We start from the raw sequence: 26,945 nt of genomic DNA, 5'->3' as shown, positions 1-26,945 counted from the left end.
TAATGCAGTTTGAGAAACATGATATGTCCCATGCAGGAATGATAGTATGAGTTCTCTGGAGAAAAGAGTTGAATAATTTAAAATTTTAAATTATTTTAAAATTCAAATAGCATAATTTTGTGTACCAGTGGATGGTTATATACTTCTCCTTTTTTAAAGTCAGGCTTATTAAGGTATAGTTCACATAGAGTAAAACCTCATAAGCATACAGTTTTGACAGATATACACAGTATATAACAGTACCTCACTCAAGGTACAGTATGGAAGAAAAAAAAAAAAGGTACAGTATGTAGCCATCACCCCAAAAGTTCCCTTGTGGTCCCTTTGCATGACAACCACTGATTAAGTAATTTTTTCTTTCCAGAAAGTCACATACATAAATGAAGTCATGCAGTATATAGCCTTTCAAATCTGTTTTTCTTAGCATAATGTTTTTTGAGATTTTTTTTTTTCCAACTTGTTGCATGTATCTCTAGTTTGTTTCCTTCTATTGCTGATTGTTCTGTTGGACAAGTGACCCACAGTTTATCCATCTGTTAGTTGGTGGACATTCAGATCATTTGTAGTTTGGGATTATGAATAAAGCTACTATAAATATTCACATACAGTTCTGAGAATACTGTTTTGGTCTTGGGTAAATACCTAGGAATGAGGTTGCTTACATGTATGGAATATTTAACTTTATAAAACTTGTGAATGTTCTTTCCAAAATGGGTGTGTATTCTTACTGGACTGTATGAGAGGCCTTATTGTTTCTACTCTTGCCAGCACTTGGTATTGTCAGTCTTCATCATTTTACTTTTTATTAAAATCTCATTACAGTTTTAATTTGCATTTCTTTGGTGACTAATGAATGATATTGAGCATTTTTTCAAGTGCTCATATGCCATCTGTATGTCTTACATGGGGAAGTATCTTCAAATTTTTGCCCTGTTTTTAAATTGAGTTATTTGTTGTCCGAGTTTTCAGAGCCAGGATCTTCATCAGATGTTTGTTTTACAGATATTTTTTCACAGTCTATGGCTTCAACATTTTGTACCTTTATCTTTTTAGTTATAACATTAACGTAAGACTATTATAATAAAGAATGTTAAAGTGTTTCTTTCCCTTCTAATCTATCCACGTAAGTAAGTATTTAAGCATACTGGTAATCTAGTGAAAGAAAATCTTAATGTAATATGCAAAGTACAATTTCTGCTTTAAGAAATATATTTTGAAAGTTTCATTTATACTTTCACACTAAAATTTATCTTCATGTTCAAGAGGATAATTAGGAGGGAAAAAAGCAATTATCTGTTGAAATAATCCATTTCAACATGTTTTGCTCTTCTTGTATTCTAGTGTTATCCAGGATAAATTCTGTGGTATTATAAACATCTCAGTGGAGGGCCTACATGACGTCATGACCGAAGATCCTGAAACGGGAACTTACAAAGAGTAGGTGTATCATTTAATTAATTGCACTTGAACTTTGGTAATTAATTATACTCTACATTATTTTTCTTTATCATAACCATATAAGCATCATATGGCAGCTTTTAAATTTTCTCTTTATAAAAGAAAACTTTTTTGTTATTTTGCTTGTAATATTGTTTCATCTTGAGATAAGCTAAATTTTTTTATAGTGCAATTTTGAATTGGGGTTCTTTGGTCTAGTCAATCATTTTATGTCTTGACATTAGGTTTTAAAAAATATTGCAAGTGTATTTTGTCATATAAATTCCCTTTTTAAGATTTTTAAATTAGTTTATTTTTAATTGAAGGATATTGCTTTACAATATTGTGTTGTTTTCTACATACATCAACATGAGTCAGCCATAGGCATACATATGTTGTTGAACCCCCCTCCCACCTCCTCCTACCCCATCCCACTAGGCATACCACCCTAAATACGCCTGATCTTATCTTTCAAAATATTTTGAATGTGTTTTTTTTTTCCACTGACAGTGTTCCCTTGCCCTTCAGGCAAGTTATGGAGAAAAAGGGGAGTGGATTAGCATCCTATATTTGTTTTTGACTGGTTGAAGCATCACTGGCACCTTTAAGATAGTAGAGGGTCACATGGTACTTGGCTAGTTCCAAAAGAGAGTACTAAAATTTCAGTTGATCCTTGTACAGGGCGGATAGGGATTTGGGGCACCAACCCTCTTCACAGTTGAAACTCCAAATATGACTTTACAGTTGACCCTCTATGTCTGAAATTCTGTATCTGTGGATTCAACCAAGCACAGATCGTGTAGTATTGTAATATGTGTAGCACTGTTACATGAGTTTATTGAGTGCCGAAGGAATGCCATTTCCTTTGACTCATAACATTTCTTCTTCTTGGCAGGTCATGCGCTCAGCATTGCCCTGTGTAGCAAATACCTACTTCTAGATTCCTTTCTATAATCTCAGTAAAAATTCATTGCTTCCTTTTTTGCTCCTTGGTGGCTCAGATGGTAAAGAATCTGCCTGCAGTGTAGGAAACCTGGGTTCGATCCCTGGGTTGGGAAGATTCTCTGGAGAAGGGCATGGCTACACACACCAGTATTCTTGCCTGGGAAATCCCATGGACAGAGGAGCCTGGCGGGCTATAGTTCTTGGGGTCACAAAGACTCAGACAGGGCTAACAGGAGCGACTGACACTTTCACTTTCTGTTCCTTCATGACACTTTGTCTGTACTACTAACATACAACTTTTAGTTAGTTGCATATGTTCAATTTGGTGGTCATAAGAGGATTTGAGGCAGTGAATAAGAAAAGCACATGCTCTTTGTGACTGAAAACTATTAATATGGGATTGAAGGAATTTAAACAAGAAATCTTGAATGGAGAAACATGCCATCCAGGTGTAAAACAGCCTTGACTTTACTACCTACCAGGGCAGAGAAAAGCATTTGGAATTACCTGGTTCCTGTTATCATGTAGAAGGGAGTAGGTGTATCAAGAGAGGGAGATTGTTTCTTGTCCTGAATCAAGAAGTGAATTTTTGATAAGATACTTTTGTGATACTTACATAAGGGACTGTAAAAGGATTTTCAGCTGCAGGTAAGAGAAACCCCTGAGTCAGCTGACTTTAACAATAAAAAAATAATTGCAGGTGAGAGAGGGTTTCTCAGGTGGCGCTAGTGGTAAAGAACCCACCTCACAATGCAGGAGACCTAAGAGATGTAGGTTTGATCCCTGGGTTGGGAAGATCCCCTGTAGGTGGTCATGGCAACCCACTCCAGCATTCATGACTGGAGAATCCCATGGGCAGAGGAGTCTGGCAGGCTTCGGTCCATAGGATCACAAAGAGTCTGACTCAGCTGAAGCGACTTAGCACACGTGGATGCGAGTGGGAGGCTCTCGGATTAGCTATTCGTGACCGCACAGTACCTTAAAGACCCAGTTCTTCCTACCCCATCCCCTCAACACATTAACTTCATATGCAGGCTACTTACCCTCATTGTCAAAAAGTAGTTCTAGATATTACAGTTCATGACACTGCCAGTGCCACCCAAGTAGTCATCTTTCTCCTCGTGTCATTTTAACTTCATAGGGCACTGTTCTAGAAATCATTTCATCAGATTTCCTTCCATGTCTAATTGGCTAGAATTTCTTAAACACACTCATGTTGAAAGCATCATCAACCAGGGGAATAGGATTTCCTTGATTGCTTACTGAGCCACTGGCGTTAGGGCTCAGATCAACTTTTTCTGAACCTTATGGTGTACATGGAACATGAGGATAACTGACAAGTTCAGGGCTCTGTTAGGAAGGAGGACAATTATACAGGCAACCTAAGTGTCCACTGCAGAGGCCAATGGAATAGCATCAGTTCTAGTTTTCTTATCTCCTTAAGAAGTGGGTTTCTATAGATTAAATAAACGTTGTACCTTTAAGCCAGAAATAATAATTTCATATTGCATGCTAATACTGTTGGTTGTGTTTGGCTGGTTGCAGTTTATTGTTGGGAAAGATTCTGAGTTAGCCAGCTAGAGTGCCTTGATGTATTTAGTGAATGAGTGTAGAATGTGAGGGGTGCCTGCCTATGCTTACATGTTAGTTGTCCCTATTTTAAGCTGTTGTTATTATAATTTTATTACAATTACTTTTATTGTACTCACAGTCCACATCTTTTAGCTTAGTAAAATTCTATTAATTTTTACCTTGCTTTTTGTGTAAAATGTGATTCCCTATCTTTAATCTTTGTCAACAGAATTAGATTTTTGACTTTTACTTGAGGATTCTCCTGCAGGAGAAAATTTCAGCTTTGGGCTTTTCAAATTTTTTTTTCACTTTCTACCTTTCAGAGACCCAAATGAATGCAGTTTTTCAGAATTGCAAAGTACAAATATCCCACCGTCTGACAAAAATGTGTATATTTATATCCAGAGTATACTTTATTATTAATAAATCTTCAGGGAAGGGAGAACAGAGAGCTTTTCACAGTACAAGTAAGTTAGATTTTGAAATGTAGTGAAAGAATTTGATACAGTATAAAACTTACTTCCATGGAGATCCAGATTCATCACGATTATAGTTCAAGTCTGCAGCAGACTTCAGAGAGCTAATGTGAAGGAACTCCATCTTATTATTCAGTTCTAATACAAAATAGAATCGAAACTTTTCCTAGACTTTTCACTTTATTAAATACCTTTATAATAATATCATAATTTTCCAACTTTGTGCTAGAGTTATTTGGCCAACTGGTTGACCATTGAACAATGCAGGGGTTAGGGGCATCCACCCTCTGTGACTGTGGGAACCCAAGTAAACCTTATAGTTGGCCATCTTTACCGACAGTTCATCTGGTTCCATGTCCTCGGATTCAACCAACCATGGATCATGTGATACTGTAGTATTTTTGTAATTAATCATTTTTGGCTGTGCTGGGTCTTTATTGGCGCATGCAGGCTTTCGTTAGTTGTAGTGAGGGGGACTACTCTTCATGGCTGTGTGTGGGCTTCTCATTGTGGTGGCTTCTCTTGCTGTGGAGTGTGGGCTCTTGAGTGCCTGGGCTTCAGTAGTTGCAGCATGTGGGCGCGGTAGTTGCAGCTTGTGGGCCCTAGAGTACGGGTTCAGTTGTGGGGCATGGCCTTAGTTGCTCTGCGGCATGTAGGATCCTTCCGGATCAGGGATCGCACCTGTGTCCCCTGCGTTGGCAGGCAGATTCCCAATCACTGGACACCAGGGAAGTCCCCAATGGTATTTTTTATAGGAAAAAAAATCCAGATATGAGTGGACCCCTGCATTTCAAACTTGTGTTGTTGAAGAGTCAACTGTACATCATGGTGGACAAAAGCATTGCAGCTCCAAAAGACTAAAGTCATGAAGTGAGTTAGAGATTGAGTTCTTGCTGTTTTTCAGGGTTTCCGATTTCCAGTTTAAGGTTCTTAGTATTTGATTCTATCAGGTGGACTGACTGGGTCAGACACAGTTGTTTAAAAAATTAATTTTTTAATGATGGGGGATAAGAAGAAAAGGACATTCATATGCCCTACAAGAGTGAGTGTGATCAAGTTTCTGGTTTCGGCACTTATCTTTAGCCCTGAATCGAAGGGTATTTATAACTAAGGCAAGAAATGCCCTTCATGTCTACTTGCTACAAAACATAACAGAAAGCAAGCTTTCTTTGCCACAGTTTTTCATTGGTTAAGAACTTAATGACTCTGATAAATTACTGAATTCTGTTCTAAATTAGGAACAGTAAAGTTCCTTCTTTTAACTTGATTCACTAGACAGTATTCATCTTGTCTCCCTGGAACCAGTGTTGACTGAATAGGAAGCTATCTTATCTCTGCTAATGTAAAGAGCAGTGATGCAGATAATCAAAATAAAATGGTCTGTAACTGTCCTGCAGTGCCATCAGGGACAAGTTCTTCATAGCATAGTAATGTCATTTGGAGCACAAAGTAGATTGTTACATAATTAATAGTGTTTTAAAGATGTTACTGTTTAAATTATTGTTACTATTATGAAACATATAATAATCTAGACATACGAAGATTAATGGTAAAAGAAGAAGTATTAATTTTAATTTTAAGTGTTTCTAAGTATCATTTTTCAGTTTAGTTCAGTTCAGTCGCTCACATGTGTCCGACATTTTGCGACCCCATGAACCGCAGCACGCCAGGCCTCCCTGTCCATCACCAACTCCCAGAGTCCACCCAAACCCATGTCCATCGAGTCGGTGATGCCATCCAACCATCTCATCCTCTGTCGTCCCCTTCTCCTCCTGCCCTCAATCTTTCCCAGCATCAGGGTCTTTTCCAGTGAGTCAGCTCTTTGCATCAGGTGGCCAGGGTACTGGAGCTTCAGCTTCAACATCAGTCCTTCCAATGAACACCCAGGACTGATCTCCTTTAGGATGGATTGGTTGGATCTCCTTGCAGTCCAAGGGACTGTCAAGAGTCTTCTCCAACACCACAGTTCAAAAGCATCAATTCTTTGGTGCTCAGCTTTCTTCACAGTCCAACTCTCACAACCATACATGACTACTGCAAAAACCATAGCCTTGACTAGATGGACCTTTGTTGGCAAAGTAATGTCTCTGCTTTTTAATATGCCATCTAGGTTGGTCATAACTTTCCTTCCAAGGAGTAAGCGTCTCTTAATTTCATGGCTGCAGTCACCATCTGCGGTGATTTTGGAGCCCAGAAAAATAAAGTCAGTCACCATTTCCACTGTTTCCGCATCTATTTGCCATTAAGTGATGGGACCAGATGCCATGATCTTAGTTTTCTGAATGTTGAGCTTTAAGCCAACTTTTTCACTCTCTTCTTTCACTTTCATCAAGAAACTTTTTAGTTCCTCTTCACTTTCTGCCATAAGGGTGGTGTTATCTGCATATCTGAGGTTATTGATATTTCTCCCGGCAATCTTGATTCCAGCTTGTGCTTCCTCCAGCCCAGCGTTTCTGCATATGAGTTAAATAAGCAGGGTGACAATATACAGCCTTAACGTACTCCTTTCCCTATTTGGTACCAGTCTGAAGTTCCATGTCCAGTTCTAACTGTTGCTTCCTGACCTGCATACAGGTTTCTCAAGAGGCAGGTCATGTGGTCTGGTATTCCCATCTCTTTCAGAATTTTCCACAGTTTATTGTGATCCACACAGTCAAAGACTTTGGCATATCATTTTTAGAAAGATTATAAAAGGTACACCTTGCTTTTGTGGTTTATGGTTCAAAAATTTCCTATAAATAAATTTCTTATGATTTATTACCTAAATATTCAAGCAAAAATGCTCAATGCAAAATGTATGTTATAGACTTTTTATTTAAAACTTTTTTTTTTAATTGCAGCTGTATGTTAATGTCTCATCTTGAAGAACCAAAAGTAACAGAAGATGAAGAACCACCCACAGAACAGGATAAGAGGAAAAAGATGGTAAGTTACAAAAGTAGCTTCTAAAATCTGGGAAAACCATAGATCATCATTATATTCTGGAGGTTTGAAGATACCTGGTGGTCTGTTCTTCCATCTACCAATCCATCTGTCCATCCATTAGTCCACCCCTTGTTGCAGAATTAATGTAAAATAACTGATTTTGAAGTTTTGGGTGTACTTCTAAAACAGATAAATTGTATTCCTAGTGCAGGAACTTGAGTTTAACTCTTGGTCTGAAATAATTGTTTCTTGTCTTAGCAGAAGACTTACTCCTTTACTTATAAGAACAATGTGACCCTCAAACCTTACTTCAATTGTAATGCTCATTCTTCTGTTTTGAGATTTATTAATATTTCCTTTTTCCATGTTAGTTCATGGATCTTGTAATGAATTGTTTTTTGAAATATAAGTCTTTATAAGAATGCCTTTAAATTAATTGCTAGATTGTTTTGAAAACCATAACTCTTACTACAAGAATCTGATAAGAAAAGAGTTATTTATAAGCATAAATTTGTAAATACTTTGACACATGAATATAAAATAGGTACGTAAATAAATTTTTTCTCCTTTTTCTCTTGGAATCTGCTCTAGTCTCCTGACCTTACCAAATATTAACTTCATTGTGCCTTCTATCCTCATTTGCAATTAAGAACACCAGCACTATCTACCTCTAAAGTAGAATAAATAAATTAATATATAAAATGGTCATGAGATAATGCTGAGCACCTAATAGTTAATGTTGGGTATCATTATTTTAGTCTACTCATGATATTCACCTCCTGAATTATCTCACATTAACCCTCAAAGAATTTCATCCTCAGTATATAGCTGATACTGCACTGTTCTGACAGCCTTCTTTGAAACTGCGTTTGAGTTTAATCCATTTTATTTTGTTTTTATGCTAGGTGTCATCTCCCTAGCACTAGTGTAGAAGAAAGGACAATATTCAGAATTTGTAAAACCTGAATTCTGGTCCTGTTTGTGTTGCTAATTATGACCTTGAGCAAGTCACACTGTCTCTTGAGAACTGTTTTCTCTTCTAAGAAATGAGGGGGAAATTGGATTAGCAAATTCCAAGGGCAGTGAGCTAAAAAATTATTTGTGTGTGTTTTTTTTAGCTCTTAATACTGTTACTTTCCTTCCCCAATATATGGAATCCCAATGAAGTTTTCAGTTATGAGTGTACCTCTGGAAATAATTCTCCTGTGAAATGAGACTGCTAAGTGGTATCCTAAATACATGAATAATGTATTTTCTGCATTTAGAATGATAACAGCCTTTTGGTATAACATAATACTTTATCTTTCGTCTTGCTTTTTTAAACTTTGAATATATCATTGATGTTATAGAAAAATATGATAGCATTTTTCTTAATAAGATTCTGTCCTTGTAAATGAATGATAGGTATCCTGGTTCCTTTTAGTCATCAGCTTTTTGTATACTTTAATAACTTGCTTAGTCTGGTTAGATCTACTTTTTGCATATTGATCTGCTCAGATCTTTTTTTACATATAGAGTGCTTCATGACATCATAGGGTAGAGATTTCAATTCTAACGTTATTTTGAATGTAAATGAAATATTATCTCAAAGAGCAGTATAAGAACATAATTTTAGAAATAACCCTTAAAGTTTTTTGATTCAGTTTTGTTATATCCTAAATTTTATTTGAGAGCTCATTATTTTATCATTATTGTTTTATTTTAGGTATTATTGATTTATAGAACAACTTTTATTTTTTAAAGTGACTGATTTTATTTGAAATTAGTCTTCACAGTAGCTATTGGATGTAGATTTACATTGTCATCTCTTAAGATTTCTAGTGCCTTAGACTTAAAGCTTAGTCTTATGCTGTTAATATCATAGCATTTATGATCAGTGTGGAGATTATGTATTTTAGCCTTGAATAAATATAATTATGAATACAGGGCTAATTTTTCAATAACTTTTCAGTAACAAACAAAATTAGTTTCAGTGTATCTTCAAGGTTACAAGAATAAAGTATATATTTTTTCCCATAATTATATCATCTTTCTTGTACTGTGAAGTTTTTAACATTAGAAATTTTTTGAGAACTAACTAGATGTATATTGGTTGTAATTTCAAAGGGTAGTATTTGCTGGTAGATGATTATGAATTACTATTCAAAAGAAAACCAGCCTAGCATCAAAGATTATCTTCATTTTAAAACAGAATTTTTTATTTACTCAGAAGAAAAAGTGTAGCTTCTTGATTCCAAGATTACATAATTGAATGTTTGATTTACTGTCGTTGTTGTCTTAAAGTGGTCCCTAAAATGTGGTGTCTTCATTTCAGTAGCTGCTTTAGTAGAGCAAACCAGTGGTGACTGTAATTCAGAAAGACAGATAATTAGTATTATATCAAATGTGCCAAATGATTTTCCATAAATTTATGAAGATTCTCTATAGTTTATCTTAAATAAGGATGAAATTTCCATTCAGAAAAGCTATTAAGCTTTCCAGAGTTTTGATTATGTGCTTTTTTTAATCTAGCTCCCTCTGTACTTTCTGTTTGGGGAAACATTCTGAGAAGATTGAACGTGGCTCAAGCATTTCATTTCATTTCTAAGTTTCCTCTCTGTCCTGTGTGCTTCTATAGTACGACAGTGGTTTCATGATCTCTCTTCTATAAAGAATTTAGCTAACACATTAACATTTTAAGTTGTTTCTAATTTCTTTTTTGTGAAATGTGACATACAAGCCACTTAAAAGTTCAAACTTCTCAAATTTAGGTTTTGAGCATATTAATGCTTTCTGGCAACCTTATGGTACCTAAGAAAGCGTTGTTAATATAACATTTGATACAGTAAGTAGAGTTGTTTTGATCATTCTTTCCTGTTAAATATTCTCAGTTTAAGCCCTAGAAATATTTTAATAATCTGTTTCTATAAAAATAATCTAGTTTTATGTGTACTAATAGATACTTTAATTGATAATGAGGTAGGTGTAAATAAGTTGAGCATTATTAAAATGGTGCTGACTTCTCACTCACTCGTGCTAGTAGAACCAGTTGCACAAATAAAGCTCTGTCCAAGCATCATCCATATGTCTTCTGCTTTTGCTATAATGCAGCTAAGCAAATTGATGGTGTGTTAGGTTGTGTTGCATCTTACTTGGTAGATTTATGACCAAATCCTAGGTCTTATGGTGAATATAATAAATCCTGAGCACACCTTGCCTATTGCCTTTGCGTGAGTATTGTCTACTTTGCTGCTTTGCTGGTTCAGGGAGGGACAGAAGTGCTGTGTTGTGGGAATGGAATTTGTCTGAAAATCATAGCCTACAGGTAGCTGGTGTTTCTTTCTGAGAACAGACTGCCTCTTCCTCCACCTTTGCCTCTGCCTCCCACCCTCTTCTCCCTCTCCCGTCAACTTTCTTCCTCTCATCAACTCTCCCTGAAAACTTCTTTGCCTACCTATGAAATCGAGCAGTTTTCCTCAGACTTTTGCTTACATGTACAGAATATATTGTTGGAGGGAAGGTTACCCTTCTCAGTTCCACAATGTTATTTTGTAAATCTTTAGTACAAATATAACATCAGTTGGGTGCACTGTAGTGATGGTTTGCTGTGGGATGTGTAAACCCTACCTGAACTATTCTGATCACTGAGAACCGTTAGGATACTTCTTTTGGTTGCCCCATTTGCCTCTAGAGAAACTCAACAGAACAAAAACCAGTATAGGGACAGAGTTGTATTTGATTATCACTATTTTGGTACTGTCTTCTTCTTAATTAAATATCAGTACCTTGAAATGTGGGCTTCCTGGGTAGCTCAGCTGGTAAAGAATCTGCCTGCAATGCGGGAGACTCTGGTTCGATTCCTGGATCGGGAAGATCCCCTGGAGAAGGGATAGGCTACCCATTCCAGTATTCTTGGGATTCCCTGGTAGCTCAGATGGTAAAGAGTCTGCCTGCAATGCAGGAGACCCCGGTTCGATTCCTGGGTTGGGAAGATCCCCTGGAGGAGGGCATGGCAGTCCACTCCAGTATTCTTGCCTGGAAAATTCCATGGACAGAGGAGCCTGGCAGGCTGCAGTCCATGGGGTCATAAAGAGTTGGACACAACTGAGTGACTAAACACAGCACAGCACCTTGAAATGCCTGGTAAAAAGGCATTTTTATTTTACAGATAATGTGAGATTAATTCATTATCTTGTTATTTGTGGTTTTTAAACTGCTTTTGTAAATCCTTACCCTATCACATTCAGTAGTTGAGGTAACATACAATTGCTGAAAACACTCTTTAATATTCAACTTGCAAGAAATGGCATGCTGTTATGAATTGGGAGGTTTCTGCCTTTTCTCAACATGCCCAGTTTCATTTTTCACCTTTACTTCTTGTGCTGCATCGTGACTTTATCTTAACTTGGAACTGATCTCATCCAAAATCCTGAACTCTGACATTTCTCTCTCATCACAACCTTTTCTTCTTCCTTACTAACTGTTCCTTTTCTCCTGGCAAATCTGCTTTGTCCATTTATCTGAAGCTCCATAATTCATCCTTGTTTTTGCAATCACTTTCCCAGCTTTTGGGCTTTCCTGGTGGCTTAGTGGTAAAGAGTCTGCCTGCCAATGCAAGAAATGTGGGGTTCGATCCCTGGATCAGAAAGATCCTCTGAAAAGGGAAATGGTAACCCACTCCAGTATTCTTGCTTGGGAAATCCCATGGACAGAGGACCCTGGTGGGCTGTAATCCACGGGATTGCGGAGTTGGACACAGTTTAGTGACTTAGTGTTTATGTATGTTCCCAGCTTTTAACCTAGATTTCCTTGTCTTTCTGTGTTTTTTAAAGACACATTGTATAGAGAAGGAAAGAGATAAGGATGATGGCAGACTTGTCATTGGAAACGGTATAAACGAGCCAGTAGCAGTGCAGCATTTTTAAAGTAATAAAAGAAAAAAAACATTTCTCTTATTCTCACATTACTAAAATAATCCTTTTTTTTTTTTGGACGTGCCATGCTGCGTGTAGAATCTTAATTACCTGTCTAGGGATCAAACCTGTGCCTCCGGTACTAGGAGCATGGAGTCTTAACCACTTGACTGCCAGGGAAGTCCCACTAAAATAATCTTTTGATATAACTTTTTACTACTGAAAACAAAAATTGTTTTATTTAATCTCTACTTAATTTGTAAGTGTTGGTCACTCAGTCGTGTCCAACTCTTTGTGACCCCATAGACTGTAGCCTGCCAGGCTCCTCTGTCCATAGAAATCTTGTGAAGTCTTTTTGAAATTTTATTTTGATGACAATGGAAGATATCCTGTCTTCTGATTTTTCTTTATTCAACAAGATCTCTTTTCTCTCTTGTGTATTCTTGCCACCTCGTCTTAATATCTTCTGCTTCTGTTAGGTCCATACCATTTCTGTCCTTTATTGAGTCCATCTTTGCACGAAATGTCCCCTTGGTATCTCTAATTTTCTTGAAGAGATCTCTAGTCTTTCCCATTTTATTGTTTTTCTGTGTTTCTTTGCATTGTTTACTTAGGAAGGCTTTCTTATCTCTCCTTGCTATTCTTGGAAACTCTGCATTCAAATGGGTGTATCTTTCCTATTCTCCTTTGCCTTTCCCTTCTCTTCTTTTCTCAGCTGTTTGTAAGGCCTCCTCAGACAACCATTTTGCCTTTTTGCATTTCTTTTTCTTAGGAATGGTTTTGATCACTGCCTCCTGTACAGTGTAACGAACTTCCGTCCATATATCTTCAGGCATCATATGTCTATCAGATCTAATCCCTTGAATCTATTTGTCACTTCCACTGTATAAATGATAAGGGATTTGATTTAGGTCATACCTGTATGGCCTAAATAGTGGCCCAAAATAGTGTTTTTCCCTACTTTCTTCAATTTAAGTCTAAATTTTGCAATAAGGAGTTCATGATTAGATCCACAGTCAGCTCCTGACCTTGTTTTTGCTGACTGTATAGAGCTTTTCCATCTTCGGCTGCAAAGAATATAATCAGTCTGATTTCAGTAGTTACACAACTGTCTCTCTATACCTCCACACAATGGCAATAAAGTAGCATCTTCAAAATGAACTATTTTTCTTTTGCATTTGTTTTTTACATTTGACTGGCATACTGCTGTTAATATATCCTTATCTTGATTTTTAGGTGATGCTAAGATGTAACCAAAACTGTCCTAGGACACATAACTTTACCTAAGGCCAGCTATATAAAAATACTAAGTATTTCAAAGTTGGATTGAACAAAACTTTCTTTAACCAGTGAGAGCTCAAAGTCAATGTTAAATTTACCCCAAATCTTGAAATACGCTATTGCAGTGGTTAATTCAGCTCTTACTGTACAGCTCAACTGTAGAGTTGCATGTGACATTAAAAAATCCAAGAGGATAGGAAATAATGACTTGAAATAATCCAACTGAGATGTAATAAAATCACAAATTGATAACCAGACATCCTCCTGAGATAGTAGTTTTTCCCTTGATGGAACTAAAATGTTAATCAAAAAGTATCTGAGGCCCAGAGGTTAAGATCTTTCACAGTAGGCTACATAATAGTAATCAAAAGACACTGGAAAAGACAATTCTATTGAAAATGCCCTTGGAAGTAAATGAAATGATGCTTCTAAGTTTTTGTTTTTAGGTAAGATTTGAGACTAATTGCCTGCTGACATCAGTATTGTTCTTGAGTATTAAAAAAAATTCATTTGTATTGAGTTTTTTAATTTTAATGAGGCAGCCTCATTATTCATTATTTACTTGCAAAGAGTCTGACATGACTGAGCGACTGAACAAGAACAACTTGAATTGTTACTAAAAACCTTAGAAAGAGTTCAGTAATTTGCCACTCTTCACTGGGAAACTTTGGCGATTTGGTACTGACTCAGTGTATATAGAGAAGATACAAGAGACATGGGTTTGATCCCTAGGTTGGGAAGATCCCCTGGAGGAGGAAATAGCAACCCACTCAGATATTCTTGCCTGGATAATCCCATGAACACAGGAGCCTGACAGACTATAGTCCTTGGGGTAACACAGAGTCGGACATAACTGAGCACGCACACCCCCACACCCCCATGCAAATAAAGTCTTCATATTCTAGATGAAGAATATGGCCTAGTTTAGGAGTACTTAGGTAACATTCCAGTGAACTTCTTGACTGTCTTCTTGATGGTTTTTCCTACTTTATTTCTCTACTGCTTCTTTCTTTTTCTCAATAAATTATCAGTAGTGCTAGTTGTGTTTTTATAAGGAGCCTGTCTTTTGAAGAAAGGGAAATTTAGGAAACATTTCCAAAGAATTGTTCTACATCAGGAAGTTCCTATTTTGAAGACTTTTTTTTTTTTTTAAATTATGAAAGTAACCTATACTAATTTAAAAGTCATGAAATCTTTGTCTGATGCAGAATACCCTTTTGCAAGGCAACATTTATAATAATACCGAGATATTCTTTCCCTTTTCATGTGTGAACATTTGTACTGGTGGTGCTAAAACCAGTGGGGTGCCCAGTGGTGGGTATAACTGCTGGCACTTAGCATTGATAAGGTCAATGGCAGCTAACTATACGACTATGCTAGTAGTCATCATATTCTCCACCACCATAGTCTTAGTTTTTGTTTTTTAAAGCCAGTTTCAATTTAGAGTGTTTTTGATGACACAATACAAATTGTTAAGTTTCCTAAATCTCCACTCTTGAGTGTACATCTTTTCAATATTTTCTGTCAAAATGGTGATGTCCTCTGACAATGGTTGGTTTTGAGGAAAACTACTTTTTGATTGAGTTTTGAGCCGAATTAAACCTTGTTCATGAATACCACTTGAATGTGGATGTGGAAGAGCATTTGAAAGATAAAAATGATTATTCAGACTTGAGTATTTGGCATTTTCTTGAAAGCAAGCACATCGCTTCAAGGAAAACAACTAGCAATTTAAATTTGTATGCCCAGTGGTGGTATATGAATTATCCTGTACCCTGGGCAATATGATAATTAGAAAGCAGTAATTTGTTGTTTAATGTACTTTCTCTAATTATGAGTGAGGCTGATGAATGACTTGTTTATATTTTTTTATTAGAAATTATGTTTTTTTTTTTCCTTTGGTTTTAAATAAGAGTGACAGATTGTTTCCCAGGAATGGTCACAATAATATCTCCCATTCCACATGCTATTCTTAAAGTGTGACTTTGACATTCTTCCTCCTTAAAAGGATACATGTATTTCCTTTTGTTGAAACTGGTCAGGCTTGCTGATGCTTTATGACTTCTCAGTCTAGATCATTAGGTATAGATTCCACTTTATTCGCCAGGAACACTTATTCTTGGACCCCAGGTGCCATGCTGTAAGGGAACCCCAGCATCCACAAGGAGAACATAGGTCTTATTTTCCCCAACTGAAGTCACAGATAACAACAAGCATTAATTGCTAGACACATAAGTGAGTGACTCTTCGGATGGTTCCAACTCCCAAGATGACTTGAGTCACTTCTGGCCTTCAAGTCTCCTCAAATGAAGCCCCAGAGACCGTGGAGCAGAGGCAATCCATCCTCTGTCTACTCTTAAGAATTCCAGATCCACTGACTCCATTAACATTAAAAAAACAGTTGTTTTATGCCTCATGGTTTGTAGTAGTTCATTAAGCCACCGTCAGAAAACTGAACAAACTCTGTAGATTAAAGAAATCAGCCCTTAATTCTCACCTTTGTTTCCATTTATTCATCTATCTGTTTGTCAGTCTGTCTGTCTGTCTAAAACTAGGAACCAAAGTTAGGCATACTAGGTTGTTAAAATGAGGGAGAATGCACACATTGGGGAACATGGGATGTGTCACAGTGAGCAAATCAAGAAAGAGTTTTATAGGGCTTAGAGGGCTGAAGTTTAGTCATAGAGTGGTTTTGTCAAAGACTGGTCAGAATTTGTAAGCCAGTCATTTTGCCGGGACAGTCACTGGTCTTAGCTTTAACACAAGTTCATACAGTTACCATTAGGCCAGTCAGCAGTTTTCTTGTCTTGGAGCACATGGATCTCAATGAGCTGTGTTAAAAGAGTTTGAGCTTAGAGTGCTTGTCTTGCAAACCATGATTTAGGATAGTTTTTCTGTTTGTAAGTCCTGGTACAGTTTTGCAAATAGTGGTCTCTGCTTCAATTCTCAGACTCCCCCTTACAGGTACTGTTAGTGAGGCTTTATTTTTCCTTTTCACTTCCTTTGACTTGCTTTCTGAAAGATGAAGCATTGTCTTCTGAGCACCAGATCTGCACGGCTGTTTGAGAGATCATCACCATGTGTTGTTTTCAGTGGTAGTTGTTTTCACCTTTTTAATTGTTAGCGATTTGTTAATTTTAACCATTTTTTTTTTAACTCTTCTTTTGTTGTGTCTCATTTTATGGCATGATTGGAATGGCTACCCCCACTCTCAAGAAATAATTTCTCATGTTTTTAATGGGCTTACTCCATTTAAATCTTTAACTGGAAATTTTTTGGTAAGAGTGAATTGAGCATCAGCTTTATATATGTATTTATACACATACACACTTACATATATGGCTTCTGTCACAAGACTAATCCGTAGCATACCTCTTCTTTACCATTTTGAAATGCTACCTTTACTAGGTACTACATGGCCAGACTTGCATGAATTTGAGAACTCCATATTATAGTCTACATCCCTGCCTATTTTAATTACTATAACCTAACAGTGTATTTTAATACCCGTTAATGATTTCTGAGGATATTTTACTTGAAAATTCATCGTAATATAATTTTTAAGATAAACTGAACACTTACTAAAGAATTGTTAATTATCTGAGTCTAAAGTGAGAAAGAGGTGTGGTTACTGGAAAACAGCAAAAACAGGACTGTTTGAAAGTCAGAGGCATAAGGCTTCTGCTGTTTTGATGCTAAGAGTTGCAGATTTATTTCCTTTTAGACTATTTCTTAAATCTAATACATACATACATTCACATTATAGTCCAGCTAATTCTTTTGAGCAGTGCATTGAAAGTAATTGCTTCTTTGTTGTCTCACGCTGTGTGATATGAATAAAGACATAGTTTTATTAATAGCTAAGGTGTGTTATTGTGATTCAGAATCAAATGAAGAAAATATGAGAAAAAACATGTCCATTTGTATTAATTTAAAACAATTAAAATGATTTAATTCTGTATAAAGGGATACAAATAAAATATCCTTTCTGATGAAAGAAGATTTGTTAACTAAAGAATTAACAAATTAATTATTTCATAGGATTTCATTGTATCCTAGCTACTCGAATTCAGTTTTACATAAACCACAGCAAAGTGAAATGATTTAAAACAGCTTTCACAATTTTATGCTTTTTTTTAATATCTAACATGTGATAGTGTATGTGAAGATCATATTAATAGGTCGTCTGATTTTTTTTTGAAACTGTCCCTTTGAAATAAATTACTTTAAAACAGATAAAAAAGAAGAAAGCTTTTGTTATAGAAAGTAGCCAAGTGTTATTTTTAACTTTCTTTTAACTTAAACTGGAGGTAACTTCTTTCTCACCACTTCCTTACTGAGCTGGAAGAAATGAAGAAATGGATGACTTTCTTAACCCTAGTCAAATGGCTTTATGTCATTGTGTGAATTAGGTTTGCATTATTTTAGATACAAACAATGGATCCTTGTTTAATAGTTGTTCCCAACCCCAGGACTTACAACATTGTCTGAAAGACATTTCTGTTGTCACAAGGCCAGAGAAGTGCTGTGGGTGTTTAGTGGGTAGGAGCCAATGAAGCTGCTAAGCATGCTGTGGTACTCAGGAGAAGTAGTTCTTTGTCTTATTTCACTGAACAGTGGGCCATGGGGGGAATGTCACTCAGACATTTTTTAGGTGCCTACTGTGTATCAGCAGAGAAGGCAATGGCACCCCACTCCAGTACTCTTGCCTGGAAAATTCCATGGACGGAGGGGCCTGGTGGGCTGTAGTCCATGGGGTTGCGAAGTCGGACACGACTGAGCGACTTCACTTTCACTTTTCACTTTCATGCACTGGAGAAGGAAATGGCAACCCACTCCAGTGTTCTTGCCTGGAGAATCCCAGGGCCGGCGGAGCATCGTGGGCTGCCGTCTATGGGATCGCACAGAGTCGGACACGACTGAAGCGACTTAGCAGCAGCAGCAGCACTATGTATCAAAAGAAGCTGGGTTGTAGAGGGCCTGGTATAATCTATGCTAAGTGTGGTAGGCAGAATAATCCCTTTCACCTTCAGGGACATCTGTGTCCTAGTCCCTGGAGCTATGAATATGTTGTGTCCTCCATGACCATGTTTTGTTGCACAGCAAAGTGGAACTCAGGTTGCTAATTGGCTGATCACAAGGGAGATTATTCAGGTGGGTCAAGTGTAATCACTAGAGTCCATAGAAGCGAAGAGGGAGGCAGGCGGAGAGGGTCAGAATGATGCAGTGTCAAAAAGGCTCCATCTGCTGTTGCTTTAAAGATGGCGTGAGAAGGCTGCTAGAATAAAAGCCAAGCAGACAGATTCTCACCTAAACCTTCAGAAAGGAAAGCAGCCCTGCCGACACACCTGGATTTTAGCCCTGTGAGACTCCTCTGGCCTTCTCATCTATACGGGCAGAGATAGTAAGTTGTGGTTGTTACAGTAGCTGTGGATATCTGGGAATCTGGATTTTATTTGGTAGGAACAGGGAGGCATTAAAAAGTTGTCATCAAAAGAGTGACCTGGTCAGATGTGTATTGTAGAAGATTGTTGTACAGCCATGCTCTATCATGAATTTGCTAACTCATAAATTATGTGTTTGTGACTTTGACTGCATAATACTGTGACTGTGACTGCATAAATACTGGAGGCCGTGAAACTTCAGATACCAATTGACTTTTGTAAATTGGGGTATAAACCCTAAATTCCACAAATATGATCTCCACATTTTCAGTGAAATGTGGAAGAAGGCTTTATTATTAATAACTGTTTTTCTCTTTCCTTTGAACTAAAGTTTTCTGTGTAGATCTTTGACTCATAATTCCTTAGCATACTTTACATTTGAATTTTATAGATGTTCATTTTTTTTCTTTAAGAAAATGGCATTATGTAATGTGACTGTTAAACTATAGGCTGTCTTCTTTTGTACATTTTTTAACCTTTGTACATTTCCACAAACTCCAGAATTGTTAACCAAGAAGTGTATCCATTAGTCCTTTCATCTTCCCTGACAGACTACCACTTATGTGGCCCGCTGCACCAAAAATCCACATAGATTTTCTTTTAATTGAAAAATTGTAAGTAGATGTTATAGATGGTTTTGTCTTTTAAAAACAAAATTGTGTTCCACTCAAAAAAAAAAAAAAAAAGGTAATGTACCCTGTCAGAATTTCTCTAAATAAAAGGGAATCTTTTGACTTTGTCATTTTTTGGGTTTGTTTTAAACCTCAATTATTTTTTTTTTTAAGTTACTTCTTGGTTATTTTACAGAATACCTATATGTTCTAACTAAGTTTGGTTATAAAGTCAGTGTTTCTAATGAGAAATCCTTTTCTCATTTTTTTGTTGTAGACCAGATGTATATGTATTTAAAAAGAAATTCTATCATCTGGTGACTTTTTAAAATTTTTCTCAATAAAAGAAAAAGTAGCACAGAAAACTTTTGGCAAGAAAAGGTTTGAGATTGTATTTAGCCATACAATGGGGAAGAGGCTTCCAGTATTATACTTGCCAAGAGAACTTGATAGTGTTTTCCTACTCCACTCATTTAACTACAAATTAACTGCTTCCACGCACTGAATACTGTTGCTCTTCGATATGCTATATCACCAGCTAGCTTTCTTCTGACCTGGGTAACTGAGAGATATATCTTCTCTTCATTGTCTCTCCTGGCACCCTCTTTACCTCTCCCCACCTTCTCTCTTTATCTTCTCTTTTATCACACATACACACAGTAGCTGTTTCATTCCAAAGAACAAATGATGCAGCAGCTTTTTACTATTTAATATAAAAAATTTTACTACACCACTAATTTTCATGTTACCCTGCCCCCCCAAAGCATTTTACATACAGGTTATATATGTTGAGGGCTTCCCAGGTGGTGCTAGTGGTGAAGAATCTGCCTGCCAATGCAGGAGGCTTAAGAGATAGGGGTTCAATCCCTGGATCAGGAAGATACTCTCTCTGGAGGGCACAGCTACCCACTTTTGTCTGAAGAATCCCATGGACAGAAGAGCCTGACTACATACAGGGGAGCCTGGCTGCGGTCCATAGGGTTGCAAAGTCAGACATGACTGAAGCGACTTAGCGCACGCACGCGTGCACACACACATATGTAGAATGGTACAAAATGGATACTCAATAACCTTTCACTGAATTAGATGCTAGTGGTAACAAATTTCTTTAAACACGTAAGTCAGCACTTAACATGAACTATTTACTGGCGATTTGGATGACCTTTCTTCAGGAAAGATCTAGCCTTTGATGTTGGTGAATTGCTTCTGAAACTACTTGTTCCATTTCACGATGAATTTATTCCTTGAATATAAAACGAGAGTAATTCTCAGAGACGGGTACAAGCTCATTTATGGTCTTAAATCCATTGGGTATTGTAGATATTCTGCTTGTGGTTAGTCTGTTTTTATGGAAATAAAATAAATGTTGGTAGGCTAGATTTAAATAAACTCCAATATTAAAAGGTAATAGTGGGACAGATATTTTGAAATGCTTCAGTTGTGCTGTTTTCTAAAACCTTGTCGAGTCAGTCCCATCTTTGTTAATCACAGTGCTGCTATTTTTTTGAGTTTTCTGTTTGACTTCCACAGATAACTCAGTCCTGGAGGCATGCTGTGTATTCCTTTGTTCTGTGCCAAGTCTGCCTACTAAAATAAACACACAATGCAATTTAAATTGTGCATGATATCATCTCAAGTACCCCAGTGAATTTAGGTTAAACAGCCATAGAACAGTATTTCCCTTCCCAGAAACAAGTCTTAAAATACTGCAAATTCTCTAACAGTTTTGCTATACCAGCAATGGTCAGGTTGGAAAGTGTTCATTGCCTTCATATTCTGTCATTTTTGTAAATTATTAATGGTTTACAATTTGATGGACGATAATCCAACTTTTTGAAATAGATTAAGGACACTGACTGGCTCCTTATGCATACAGTAAGCAAAAGGAACTTAAAAATGTTTCACTGAAACTAAAGAATAAAGGAAATGTTTTTCTAGATACCAGTCTGTTACATATATTCTTTTTATTTGAATGAATGTAAAAATACAAAGTTTTTTTTTTTTTAGGTTCACTTGAGATCTTAGGTGGCTCAGATGGTTAAGAATCTGCCTGCAGTATGGCAACTTGCTTGCTTGCTAAAAGTCACTTCAGTTGTGTCCGACTCTTTGCGACCCTGTGGACTGTAGCCCTCCAGGCTCCTTTGTCCATGGGATTTTCCAGATAAGGATACAGGAGTGGGTTTCCATGCCCTCTTGCAGGGGATCTTCCCAATTCAGGGATCGAACCCAGGTCTCCTGCAGCTCCTGCATTGCAATCAGGTTCTTTACCGCTAAGCCACAATGTGGGAGACCTGGGTTCAATCCCTGGGTCAGGAAGAGCCCCTGGAAAAGGGAATGGCAACCCACTCCATCCACTATCCTTGCCTGGAGAATTACATGGACAGAGGACATGGTCCATGGGGTTGCAAAGAGTCAGATGTGACTGAGTGACTAACACTTTCACTTTCTGAGATCTTAATCCTCAAAATTTTTCTATAACAGGGTTTCTCACTTTTAGATGTACATCAGAATCACCTGGAGAGCTTTCAAAAATACCCTGGTGCCTGAAACCAGTTAAATCAGAATTTCTAGAAGTAAGACTTAGACATCAGCATTTTAAACAGTTTCTCAGACTGTTCCCAGCGCTGCCAAGCACACTGGACCACCATTCTTTCAGAATTTTTGGTTATATTGCTGAAGATTCCCTTGTTTCCTAGGATTCTTTATTGTGAGTGAAGGGCCTAGTCTGTGCCTAGCACATGCCTTGCTTGTGGTTGGAATTTAGTAATATAAATAGAATATTTTGATTTCTATTTAATTGCTCTGATAGAGAACATTCCATACCAAGACAGATATAAAGAAATAAGCAGATGTTCTGTTCCTCAGAGCTGGACTTGAAATAAATACTTGGCTCATTGTTTAAATTGTGCATTCCTCTCAAACTTACTTTGCAAAAGATTTAATGTACTTTATAGGGAAAGGTATAATAGAATAAAACAAGTCTCCATCCCACTCTTTCTAGACATAGCAGTGTAAGATAGTTCCTTTACTTACAAGCTCATCAGATAAAAACTGTAAACTAAATTCCTCAAGGAGCAACCATAACAGTGATTAAAATAAAAATAAATTTAAAAATAGAATAAAGTAAAAATCTCAGTTGACTCCCTTGGAATTTGGGCTTCACACTGGGTGTAATTAGTGACTAAATTTGCACTGCCAAGCATCATTAATGAAGTGGGTTCTGGTTGATATCTGCAGGCCTTATCTACAGGCCTCAAACTCTTTGTTAAGCCACAAAGGGAGAATTTATATCCTAAGAGATTTTAGAAATTTTAAATTATTTAGATATATTTTAGAAATTGAGTTACCTTTTAGTAAAACAATCAGAGGTAAAAAAAGAAGATAATTTTAAACAAAGGATCAAAACTAAAGAATTTCTAAAGGCTACATGGTTAAATACCTTGTAGGCAAATTTTCCTTTTAAGATTTTTGTCTTATTGCATAGCCAGTGTGTTTATACATAATCTCTGAGATTTTATAGAAAGTATATTGTTCTTTGAAAACATCTTCTGTATTTTTCTCTAAGATAGGAAACTTTTTCTCTTTAGCAAAATATTATATAAAAAAATTAACTGTGAATAATTTCTGAAACATTATCATAAGGTATATGGAGAAAAGTGAACAATGACCCAATATGCCAGATAACCTAAGAAAATAAAAGATTCAGCTTTACCAAATTCATGCTGGGTGAAACTGAAGATTAATGCAATGGAATGTTTTTTAGTTTTAAGGAATAAAAATCTCATGAAATATACATGAATCTTGGCAAGTAGCACCACAGGAGCTAAAAATCTTGTACCAACTTTAGAGACTAAACACCTTATGGGTCCGTTGTTGTTATATCAGAAAGCTATCATTACCAATAGAAGGACCTTATTTTTTTTTTTTTAACCAACAGAAGGACCTTTATACAGTTCAACCAGAATCATTCTGTCTTAGAGTAATAATTTCAATACCAGGGAATTGAACTACTTGCTTATTAAAGTCCAGTGAATGTACTTTTGAAGTGAGTCAGGTTATTAACATTTAATTTTTTAGGCATTACCTTGGAGTCAGGAAATTCTGGCTAGTTATCTTCTGCTAATAACTGAAAAATGTTATGTTTCCTAATCTTATAACCATGGAAATATTTCTTAAATTATCATGTGCTTTCTTGAAGGGAAAGAATGGGGGTTAGGCATATGGACATAACAGAAAGAACAAAACCAAGAAATTGGAAGTCCGTAGTCTAGTGGCATCTAATGATGCCATTAGCTTGAGAAGAATCAGCTTTGGATGTGACTAAGTTTGTCAATTTTTGTCATTTTGAGAATGAACTTGCCAGTCTTACTGATTAGACATTCTGTGTATATAATGAACATTTTTGTCAACTAATTCAGGCTTCTACAGCAGTTTGTCCCCAAACCATATATCCACAGAGGAGAGTATTTTTTAGTCTAAATCTGTATTTTAAAATAACTTTTAATTAAAGTTTTGTTGGACATAGTTCCCCGTGTTTTTGATTTTGTTGCATGTGTTTCTTGGTATCATATCCATGAAATCATTGCCAATGCCAGAGTCGTACAGATTTTCCCCTATATTATAGGCATTTTGCAGTTTGAGGTCTTATGTTTAAGCCTTTAATTTTGAGTTGACTTTTGTGTGTGGTATAAGGTAAAGGTTTTAGATATGGATATACAGTTTCGCAACACACTTTGTTGAAGAGGCTATCCTTTCCCCACTGTGCATTCTTGGCACCCTTATTGAAGATGAGTAGGTAACTATATATGTGTAGATTTATTTCTGATCTCTCTATTCATTTCTGGAAATCCTAGCTGGAGCAATTAAGCAAAAAAAAAAAAAAAAAAGAAAGAAAGAAATTAAAGGCATACAAATTGAAATGATAGAAGTAAAACTGTTCATACTTACAGATGACGTGATCTTATATAGAGAAACCCTTGAAGACACTGTTAAAAAAAATACTAGACCTAATAAATGAATTTAGTAAAGTTGCAGGATACAGAATCAATGTGCAGAAATTCAGTGTGTTTTCTATATGCTAATAATTATCTAAAAAGGAAATTAAGAAAACTAAATTAAGAAATTTAGGAAAAAAATTAGAAATTAAGAGAAAAAAATCAAGAAATTAAAAATTTACAATAGCCTCAAAAAGTATAAAATACTTAGGCATAAACTTAACTAAAGAAATGAAAGACTTGTATGCCAAAAACTATAAAATAGTCATAAAAGAATTTAAAAACAAATAGATATCCATGTTTATGGATTGGAAGGCTTAATATTGTTAAGAGGTCTGTACTACCCGAAGCAATTTACAGATTCGGTGCAATTCCTATCAAAATGTCAATGGCAGTTTTTATAGAAATGAAAAACACAATTCTAAAATTCATATAGAACCCTAAAAGATCTTGAATAGCCAGCCAAGACAGTCTTGAAAAAGAAGAAAGCTGGAGGTATCACATGCCCTGATTTCAAAATATATTACAAGGCCACAGTAATTAAAATGGTATGGTACTGGCATAAAGATAATCGTTTTAGTTTGAAATAGTTTTAGGTCTACAGAAAAGTAACAAAGATAGATAGTACAGAGTATTCTCATGCACCCTTCACCCAGTTTTCCCTAGAGTCAACATCTTACATTACCGTTGTACGTTTATCAAAGCTGAGAAGCCCACTTTGGTATATTGCTATTAACTAAACTCCATACTTTACTTAAATTTCACCAGGTTTCTGCTCATGCTCTCGGTTGCAGGATTCAGCCCAGAATACCACATATTGCATCTTGTCTGGTTCAGATGTTTAATAGTTTTCTGTTTCTTCTCATTGCTCCCAGTATTTCCATGTTGTCAGTTGAACCTCAATATTGTTGCCTTTGTTTTCCCTGTAGCAGGTTTTTATCTCCTCACATTTGTGCACCTCAGCAAAGGTAATCACACCTGTTAGAATATGTTTGGGAAAGAAGAATAAATAATTTGATTTTGTAAGATTCTTCTATGAATACTTTGTTTAAATTGGGCATATATGTGCCAAACTATTTTGATCATTCATCTTTAGAAGTTAACTCCTTGCCTCCCAGTGTATTCTTGGTCATTGAGGTTGCCAGATTAATGATCTCTCTAGTTTATAAACTGTTAACTGTTCATGTCCTCCAGTGATGAGGACATCATTGGATGTCCACTGATGGATGGATGGAGGATGATCCATCTTCCACTGGATGAGGACATCTTGTAAAACTATAACTTCACAGCCAGAATATTGAAATTAATGAATCAAGATTTGGAACCCTTTTATAATTAAACGCACTTCACTCTTGGCCATGACCTCTCCTTTTGGTTGGCGTTATAAGTGATTTCTACTGAAAACTGGCCACTTTTAGTATTATGTTGTGAGACTCTGAGTCTTATTTAAAAATATCTTCTGTTTTAACTGGTTTCTTCTGATCCTGCTCTGGCAGGAGAAGTAGATGTGCCAGTTTGTTACTGCCAGGTAGGGGAAGAAGGCCATGTTCCCCTTCACAGAGCCTCCACTGATACCTCCTGAGGGGAGAAAGGAGAGAGTGCAAGGTCCCCAAGGGCTCCCACACACGGGAGAGGGTGGCGTCCTTGTGATCGCACAGTGAGAGTGGGCCATGGTTTACTCAGCGGTGCTTGTCTGAAGTAGAGCAGGTGTCTCAGTGTTTTTGTCTTGCTGTGTGGTCCCTTTCCTCGTCCTTTGGCTAGAGATCTCGTAGATATTTTGCTGGAGATTTCTATGCTCATGGGTGTTGCCAGTTGCTGGCTTCTTCAGCCCCAAATCTGGGATTTATTAGGCAAGAAGAAAGAGCGCTCAACACTGTGTTGTTCCTTGGGTGCTAGGCTCCCTGGTCTGCCTTCTCTCCACCTTTTGGAGCCTCCTTATAGTTTGTTTATGTATAATGTCCAGTATCTTCCTAGTTACAGTTTACTTACTACATTAGAAAACTAATTATTTTCTTGAGAACATGCCACTTGGTAAACATGGTATGCATTTTGTGTATTTTCACGTTAAATCAAATAATTATGTCAAGTGGACATTATTTAAATAAAAGTAATAGTTTTAAAAACGTTGTTAGTGACTTCAGGGTCTCTTAATTTTAGTGACTACGGGCGTTTTTGGGCTTTCCAGGTGACTCTAATGGTAAAGAATCTGCCTGGGATGCAGGAGAGGCAGGTTCGATCTTAGGTTGGGAAGATCCCATGGAGGACGACATGGCAACCCCCTCCAGTATTCTTGCCTGGAGAATCCCATGGACAGAAGAGCCTGGTGGGGCCGTGGGTCAAAAAGAGTGAGACACTACTGAAGCAACTC

General features: G+C 36.7%; 1 protein-coding gene across 1 annotated transcript in view; it reads left to right on the top strand.

Moving 5' to 3' along the window:
• The window catches only part of IPO11 (importin 11), a 197,501-nt gene that overhangs the window by 165,335 nt on the left and 5,221 nt on the right, over nt 1-26,945 (top strand). Inside the window, exons 28-29 of the mRNA XM_043887205.1 lie at nt 1,342-1,437; nt 7,271-7,355. Of these exons, the coding sequence (XP_043743140.1) occupies nt 1,342-1,437; nt 7,271-7,355 (181 nt within the window). The remainder of the gene's footprint in view (nt 1-1,341; nt 1,438-7,270; nt 7,356-26,945) is intronic.

This window comes from Cervus elaphus, chromosome 25, assembly GCF_910594005.1.
Source record: "Cervus elaphus chromosome 25, mCerEla1.1, whole genome shotgun sequence".
NCBI classification, from domain to species: domain Eukaryota; kingdom Metazoa; phylum Chordata; class Mammalia; order Artiodactyla; family Cervidae; genus Cervus; species Cervus elaphus.
This window is presented reverse-complemented; position numbering and strand designations above follow the sequence as displayed.